We start from the raw sequence: 8,612 nt of genomic DNA, 5'->3' as shown, positions 1-8,612 counted from the left end.
GTATAAGGTAGATATTCTTATAAATTGGCAAATCGACAGTATATAACTCTGTAACTTGTTTTTCATTGTATTCAAAACTTAACCTTGTTTGATTTCCCTGTTGTATGTTGAATTCCGTAGGAAATATGTGAGAAATTAAAAAAGATGAAGCCTCTGGATATCTCATGTAATACCTTCGCGTTTGTATTTATAGTTTACCAGTTCTAATTTCACTTCCTAAGTAATAATAAAACTGTTTACAAACTTCAAAGGAATGGTGCATATGTGGATGTGATGGGTATGAGAATAAGAGTGGATTCTTTTTCTCCCTCTGGTCTATTTTATTCTTTTTTTTTTATATATATATATAATTTTTAACGGGGTGGGAGCATCCATGTAGCAGGATGCTACGTTGTGAAATCCGGGGGCAAGGGCGGGGAGGGTGCGAGATCGATGCGTGGCGGCAGACCTCGTGGGTAGAAGTATGCGCAACTCTTTTTAAAAAAAAATAAAAAAATAAAAACGAAACGCAGCACAGCAGCAGCTCGTTTTTCGGCTGTGGGACGGAGGGGCCCGGCGCAGGCCGCAGAAAGGGGCGGTCTAGACAACATCGCGAAGGGAGGAAGAGGAAGGGGAAGGCGGGCGCTGCCGTGTGCCGCCCGCGGGCTGCGGCTGCAGGAGGGGGAGAAGGCGCCAGACGGTGCCAGCCTCCTTTTGTTTGTACAGCCGCCCGGATCTCCGCCAAGCACAGCGGATCCCCGAAGATCTCCGCCTCCCCGCCGCTCCCCCCGCCGCCGGCCGGCCCCGAGGCCTGCGCAGCGCCGGGGCTGGGCCGCGCCGTGCTGCTGCCGCCGCCGGTCCCCCGGGGGGACGGGGCTGCCGATGGAGGCACCGCCGACCCCGCTGGAGTCGGCCCGGTTCATCGCGGGCCGCAGCCGGGACGTGTCGGTGTGCGAGGAGGGGGCGCGCAGGGTGGCGGAGGCCCTGTTCGACAAGGTGCCCTCGGCCGCCTTCAGCCTGGCGGGCTGGAAGCAGCTGCACGAGCTGAACCCCCGTGCCGCCAGCGAGGAGGCGGTGAGCTGGGTGTTCCTGGTGGACACCCTCAACTTCTCCTTCTGGGCCGAGCGGGACGACCAGAAGTGCCTGGTGAAGTACAAGGGCACGGCCTACAGCGGGTACTGGGCGCTCTGCGCCGCCGTCAACAGGGCGCTGGACGAGGGTTAGTGCGGGGCGTCGAGCGGCGACATGGCTGCTGGGTGGCACAGGGCACTTAAAATGCACGCAGACAGGTGTGGGTGGTGGCGGTGGGGGTAAGGACAGTTCTGGCTGTCTAAATTGAGAGGAAAGTATGCACTGAGACCCTTTTCATACATACACGGTGTTTAGAAGCTGGGATATAAAATACGGCTGCGAATGATTGTGCCTGGCTGGTGTATGCCGATGTAGTAAACGTGGTACTGAACAACAGAAATCAGTCGGGGAAGGCTGCGTGTAAAAAGTAAGAAGCTGCAGCTACGTGTCAGAAACTCTTATCTGAGGAGGGAGCGCTGAGAACAGACACAAACCCAGTTATAAAACTCCTGTTTGTGTGGTTGTCACAGAACAGCGTCAATTTCAAGAGCTGATAGGCCTTCCATATCTTACTAAGGGTGTGAACGCTCTCCTTTGTAATCACAGCGTGTGTGGTACAATATCCTAAACATCTTATTTTTACTGTTCTGAAGGAATACCTATTACCAGCGCATCGTACTATGCCACCATGACGCTTGACCAAGTCAGACATGTACTGCGCTCAGACACAGAAGTGCCCATGCCTTTGATCGAAGAGAGGCACCGGGTGCTGAACGAAAGCGGAACGGTTCTTCTGGAGAAGTTTGGAGGCTCCTTCCTCACCTGTGTTAAAATGAGTGAGAACAGTGCCCAGAAACTACTACGCCTAGTGGTGGAAAACTTTCCTTCTTACAGAGATGAGGCCGTATTTGAGGTAAGTTAGCTGTAATGTTGAATCTCCTTTGGTAAGAACTTATTCCCTTATTCCTTTCTGACTGTGGCTTTAAAAAAGAGCTTTTGGGTCATCTATGGAGTATTTTTTTTCTGAAAGGATAGTCATTTCAGAATTGATGTAAAATTAGTGAATTGCTGGCATTTTTTAATACAGAAAATGGAAGGTGAACAGAAACACTTCAGTGGAATTCATGAGTAAAATTCAAGGGAAATAGGAAGGAAAATTATTATTTTAATATTTTGCCTTAAATGTATAAAGGTCTATATAGCAGAAGGAAAATCAGACTTTGAGGTGGTTGATCTTAATTATATCAATTATTGTAGGTAATACGGGTAGTGAAAGCAGCTTTTGAAATAATGCACTTGGACCATGATACACATTTTGTTAGGGTAAAATTATTGAGATTTCATTTCTCTGTCAATTTAAACTTCTGAAGACAAAATCCATCTATCTTTTAACAGTAAAGGAATCCTCATTATCTTAAGTACTGAGTAGTGACATAGTCAGGAGCATATTTCTAATGATGAGTGTTTTTTTTCACCAGAGGAGAGCCAGTTTTTCATATGCTTTCTCTGTCATCTTCACTCTGTTGTAATTTTGATATACAGCAAGTTCCCAATTAGATCATAACTACATTGTATGCCTTATAATATGTGTAATATATGAGATAACTTCTGCCTGAAAAGTGAGAATCTTTTTTTTTTTTCCTCTTAAATTGCTACCCCTCAACCCATGTCCCATCTCTTTTTCTTCATTTACCTTGAGGATCTTTACATGTAAATGAATCTCTGGTAGTATAGTGAAAATACCCAGCTAACTGGGTAACATGAATTGTTGTTGATTAAACAGACCTTGCACAAATGACTACAGGCATGAGTTAACCCCAGATGTCACGCCTTTTTCAGAGTTGACAGTGTGCTGAAGCTTTATACAGCAGTCTCCCTGACAGAAACTGGTGAGAAGTAAATAAGAGTATGTTTGGTATTTTCTGTGTCTCGTTTTCCCTACACAGGCATGCTTTTTATTTAGCCTTAGTGACATGTAGCTATTCCTGCACTCTGTTTGTCATCCGTACAGTTCAGCTGTCAGATCACCAAAATACTTTATTCTAGTGACAGTACAGCCTATACTAATAGTTTGTACAATCTTTTGAAGATAAATCCCTAGAACACCGTTCACTGGAGTTTTGAGCTAATAGCATTATTCACTTAAATGTGCTGTTGAATAGGTGGCATCATTATATTTTCCTCTGTCTCCTGCTATGAAAAAAGATACTATATTAACATGAAAAATCAGAGTTTCTTCGTAAGTAATCACTGGAGCTATTAGTTTAATTTATAGGGATTTTTTACATATGAAGTAATTTAATTACAATTTTTGTGATGTAAAAGGAATTATTTTCCAGGCAAAGTGATAAATAGAATATTTTCTTATCTTTATAGTGACTGTATTCACTGATGTAATGTCTTTCATGAGATGATGCCAAATGCTTTATAAAGTAAGGCTCCCTAAAAGAAGCAGCAGACTTCAGATTGAAAAGCCGTTCCAAAAATGATCCCAGACCGTAAGCAGTGACATAGTAGTAAAGCCTGTTGCATGAATACAGAAGCTATTTTTCTACTTTCACCAAGCAAGCTGTGTATTTTGAAAGTGGGTGGAATAATGCAGACCAGGTTTACACCCTACTTATGTTGAAAAATATTAAAAAACAACACATGTAAAATCAATGTTGTCACCTATCCTGAGGTGGTGACGTGGATCATGTTATCCTAACTACTTCTATGGCAGCAGGCTGAGATCTTTAACAAAAGCAAAGTTGTACTTACGAGGATTAGGAGGGAACTGGAAATAGGATGAAGTATCCAACAACAAGCCAGTGTTTTTCACTGACTCTCCGTAATAAAAATACATATATGATAGTAAAACAAATTGTGTACTATAATAATAATCCACACTATCACAAACTAGTATAGTTCTCCTGTAATCTGACCTCCTAAAAGAACTTTTAAATTTAAGACAGTTCTTTGGCTGTATGTTTTATCGAACATATACACAAAACATTTTTCATAATTACGCACTCCTGAATGTAGTTATATAAATTGTCAATGTTCTTTTGCTTCTGAAAAGTGAATTGCAAACCAAAATCCCTGAAGCCTTTTTGCCTGTATATGGATATTTCATATTAAGATGCTGTGCTGAATTTGAATCCTGGCAGAAATTTAAGTATTAGACTATGCTATACTTGCGTGTCAGGTTTTTCATGTTCTGACATACAGTGGAGTCCTTCTGGGCTTCCAGTCATCCATATTGTATGTATGTACTTCATATTTCCCATCACCTGTGATGGAGGTGGTAAAATTCTCATGATCTTCCTGTTCTCTGCTTTTCTTCCTAGCCATGCTATAGCATTTTGATATCTGCCAGCACAATATCCCTTCTTTCTTTTAATGTCAGTAGGCCAGAATTAGTTATGCCTCTTGATACTGGCTCATTGTAGTGGAGAGAAGACAGAAGTGTCCCCGTATTTGGTAGCTTTTCCTGGAATGTGAGGATGTTGCAGAAAAGAAGTATAGTTCATCAGGTGCAGCGTTCCTGATTGGACAAATTACACGATCTTTGAGACATAGTGTCATCCACCTCCATGCTTGCTATCTGTTGAAAAGAATATTGGGAAAATTAACTGGAAATGCTTCATAGTCTGTTTCATATAGAAAATTTCCACAAACTCCAGAAGATCTGTGCAGCATAAAAATTAACAATAATTGAAACAATGAAATCATAAATTCATATGCTCTGTGAAGAGTACCAGTCAGTATTTTTCTTCCAAATTAAATTGCAGCATGAGATGAGAAGTTCTGCTTGAAGTCTGTCTTCTGCTGTTGTAAAATATTGTGTTCCTGGGGGTTATCTGTACCTTACTATATTGGAAAATACACTATTAGAAGAGCAATGTCCTTGGTCTTCATTAGCTTCAGGATGGTAGGAGCTACAATGGAATTTGGTCTGTTAATCATTTATTTATTTCCTGTTGTGAGTCTCAAGTGGTATTTTATTATTTAGCATACATGTACAAAATGCAGTATTCTCTAGAAGTTTGTACATCTACATCAAGAAGGGAATGAAGTGGAAAGTTTTCAGAATGTTTACAGAAGTTGTTCTGTGAAATGCAGCTGGACATCTTGTTCTCAACGTTTTTGTAGAATAGCACTCAATGACAAACAATCAACTTTGTTTTCAGCCTGTAGCATCTTGGCAGTCAAGTAAAATTAAATGAACTTTTAAAATGCCATTCTAAATTGTGGCTATATGAAGAGTGGTGGAACAGAGCTTGCAATAAGTAGAATCCCCATCTACTTGTATTTTTGCTTAACCATTTTGGTTGCATGATATTGTTAAGGACATTTTTTCAAAAGATGAAAATGACGTGTACTAGCTATAAAGCAAAGAAAAGGACATAATCCACTCATAGTTTTTTTTCTGAAAAGTGCAGGTTTACATTTGCGCATTTTGTTTGTAATTAGAGTACAAGCCTCAGCTCTGTACAGATCATAGCACAGCATTAGTTTTTCCCCTTGTGAGTAGTCATAAAGCATGTAATGTTTCTCAGGGTTAGCACCAGCAAAAAAAACCACAACATGTAATAAACACTATGCGTGGGTCTATTTGTAAGAACATCTAATATTTGTGAATACACCAGTTACTGAAATTAATTATCATCTCTCCTCCTTAACTAGCAAGGTATGCTAGACTCCACTGAGAATCGTTCATTATAGTTTTCACCAAAATTTTATTTCCTTAACATTTGGGATAAGTTAACGTAATATGTTAACTGTCTAATCTAATACCTCCTAGTTAGGCTTGGATGTTGGATGAATTCTAGGGTTTCAAAAAGAATTTTTAAATTCAAAAAGAATTTTTAAATTCTTTTTGTGTGCTGGATTGCAGCCAGTGTTCATGAAGTGGAAATAAACAAGCATTGTTTTCTGATATACAAGCATTTTTTAATACAAGTATTTTTTTATTCCACAGCAACCGTATCTACCTTTCTTTTTTTTTTTCTTTTAATGAGGATTCCACTTGATATCTGCTTGTGATTCAATATTTTTTAAGTATTAACGTATTTACAGTATTGCACTTTTATTCTCTTTTAGTTAAGTAAGCTTTGCTTAACTGAGTAATATTTTGGGCTGTGTTTTCTAGAACAACATTAACTTACGTGTCTCTCTCGAGATGCCATTTTCTGCATTTCTTGATGTGTCTCTGGCACTTAAGCAATTTGCTTTTTTTTTTTTTCATCAGGAAAAAAAGGTTTCTTTCTACAAACGGGCACAAATACTTGTGGCTGATACATGGAGTGTATTGGAAGGCAAGGGAGATGGCTTTTTTGGTGACATTTCTAGTCTGACTATATTTGCTGACTACAGAATTCCTCAAGTTCTTGTTCACTTAAAAGCAATGAAGTATTCCGAAGAGCTAATGAAGAAACTACGGGAAGGTTTGTTCCTTTCTAATGTCAAGTAATCATGTTTTGATAGAGTAAGATAAAAGCTGATTTTAAGATGCCGCATTTGCTCTCTGTGAGGATCATGTATATATATATATACACACATATATATATTATATATATTTATATGTTTTTTCCCTCCAAGAAACTGGTACTTTTGTAGTGGTCAGGTAACAGAAAGGAATTCTTTCTCTAATAGTGATTTCAAATTAAATGTTAAGGTTACTTTTTATGAAGATCTAACTCCCTTGGATTAAGCACAGAATTAAAGAGACTCCAAGCAGTCGATCTCCAAGTTTTAAAACAACCACTGTTGCCAGAGTCACTTTCCAACATGAGTATCATTGTGATTTTGAGGTTTAGATAATAAGAGAAGCAGCGATTTCTTTATGAAGTTCGAAGAACATATAACAGCAGGGGGATTCTTGTTTATCTGTACGAAACAACAGCTGCTGTTTATATGAGGGACAAGCAAGGTAATACCATAAACGTCCACTTAAAAAAAAATACATGCCATTGGTTTTAAGGAATATAATTGTATAGGACAGGTTACATCTTCCAGTACTTAGTAACTAGAAATTTGAACAAATGAAAACAGAAGCCAACCCTTTCTCCACTGCAAAATGAGTGTATTTATAAGTAGGACTGCCATTATGCCATTTTAAAATTACACAGCAAGATAAACAAATTAATGCAATAGCCCATGAATCTTAATAAACTGGTCACATACATATATGTGTGCATATGTATGCATGTTAATGTGTGTGTTTATATATCATGTGTGTCTGTGTATAGAGAGAGAGATACAGGATCTGTTTGAACAGCCAAGATGGAAATGTCCTTATGAGGATGCATGGAAAAGATAAATTGTCTATGCGGTCTGTTTAATTTTTGATCCTTGTAAAGAGTAGAATTATCCTTGCAGAACGTACACACGTTTGGAATTATGTTAATGTATCCTCTACAAACAAAATCGTCATATAATGTGCAGTGTAACCCAGAGTCTTGTTCTGCTTTTAAACTCAGTCTCTTAGAATACAGGATGGCTTTTCAATTGAATGGAAGGCAAACTTAAAAATATGGTAATGTTAAAGTGAGCAACAGAAAATGTACAGTAACACAGTAGTTACACTTTAATTCATGAAAGCTGCAGTCCCAGAATAGAATAAACGTGAAATAAAAAGAGAAAATTCAGGACATCCTGGGACTGCTGCCTCCCGAACATAATTGCATTGCTGTCTCTTGTGTCCTGCAGGAACCATTTTCCAGTCTGGAGATAAAGAGGAGGTGGAGATCCGCGGTTGTTCAATTTGGTGTTGTGCACTGATCTGTAAGCACCTGCTGGAGCTCTATGAGAAGAAGGGTCAAGACATGCGCGATCAGATCAACGCGGTTTTACTCGATTACTACCTTTGGGACTATGCCAGGGATCACAGGGAAGAGATGAAAGATATTCCATTTCATCGCGTACGGTGTATATATTATTGAGTCCCGTCTGGTATCTGTTACAGCTACTTTTTTAATGCAGTGGTTTCTCATGTAGTAACCTGGAGCTTGCTGAATCAAGCAAACGCTCACTTTCTGATGTTACATTACCGACTTACGTTCTTATGTTTGTTTTTTTTTTTTTTGTTTATTTTTGTTTTTCTGGATCTTTCTCTAGCTGTGCCTGGAGCTAATAGTGTAAAATCATGCTGGAAAAGTTGTATGAATACAGGTTTTGCTACTTGAGCTCTGTTGGTATTGTGTCTACAGATGTGTCTGTGTGTGGACGTGTGCCTGGGCACTCCAGGCGGCTGCTGGGCCAGCAGCTGCGAGCAGTTGTGAGCGTGGCTCGCCTGCTTGGAGACCGCTTGTGTTTCAGGCAAAACTCAGCCTTTACCGCTGAGCTGCACCGGAGCCGTAAGGAGACGCTCTCCTCCATGACGAGCGCGGCGATGGAAGCCGCATTTCGCCCCCCTGCTTTGACCACAAGCAGACGGCCCCCTCGGCCCTCCCCAGGACTCGAGGACGAGCTGTGCGCGTCCCTGGGGGCCGGGGGCTGCCCCCCGCTGCCCCCCGCTGCCCCCTCGTTGTCCCCTCACACCCACCCCTCAACCCCCGCTCCGCCCGCGCCCTCCTGCC

General features: G+C 40.6%; 1 protein-coding gene across 1 annotated transcript; it reads left to right on the top strand.

Annotated features, from left to right (window-relative positions):
• The first annotated feature begins 581 nt into the window (after positions 1–581).
• On the top strand, positions 582–8,219 carry QNG1 (Q-nucleotide N-glycosylase 1). The gene is made up of 4 exons (XM_068667997.1): positions 582–1,198; positions 1,704–1,963; positions 6,284–6,479; positions 7,744–8,219. The coding sequence occupies exons 1-4, from the start codon at positions 862–864 to the stop codon at positions 7,974–7,976; spliced, it is 1,026 nt and encodes a 341-aa protein (XP_068524098.1). The 5' UTR covers positions 582–861; the 3' UTR covers positions 7,977–8,219.
• The last annotated feature ends 393 nt before the right edge of the window (positions 8,220–8,612 follow it).

The sequence above is a fragment of the Anas acuta genome, chromosome Z (genome assembly GCF_963932015.1).
Source record: "Anas acuta chromosome Z, bAnaAcu1.1, whole genome shotgun sequence".
Lineage (NCBI taxonomy): Eukaryota > Metazoa > Chordata > Aves > Anseriformes > Anatidae > Anas > Anas acuta.
Note: the sequence above shows the minus strand (reverse complement) of the source record. Positions and strands in the feature narration are given on the sequence as shown.

Bases quoted from the DNA above. Each gene is read 5' to 3' on its own strand.
- QNG1 (XM_068667997.1), top strand. From the start codon at position 862: ATGGAGGCACCGCCGACCCCGCTGGAGTCGGCCCGGTTCATCGCGGGC. The intron at 1,964-6,283 runs GTAAGTTAGCTG...TTTTTTCATCAG, and splicing joins GAGATGAGGCCGTATTTGAG to GAAAAAAAGGTTTCTTTCTA. The intron at 6,480-7,743 runs GTTTGTTCCTTT...TGTGTCCTGCAG, and splicing joins AATGAAGAAACTACGGGAAG to GAACCATTTTCCAGTCTGGA.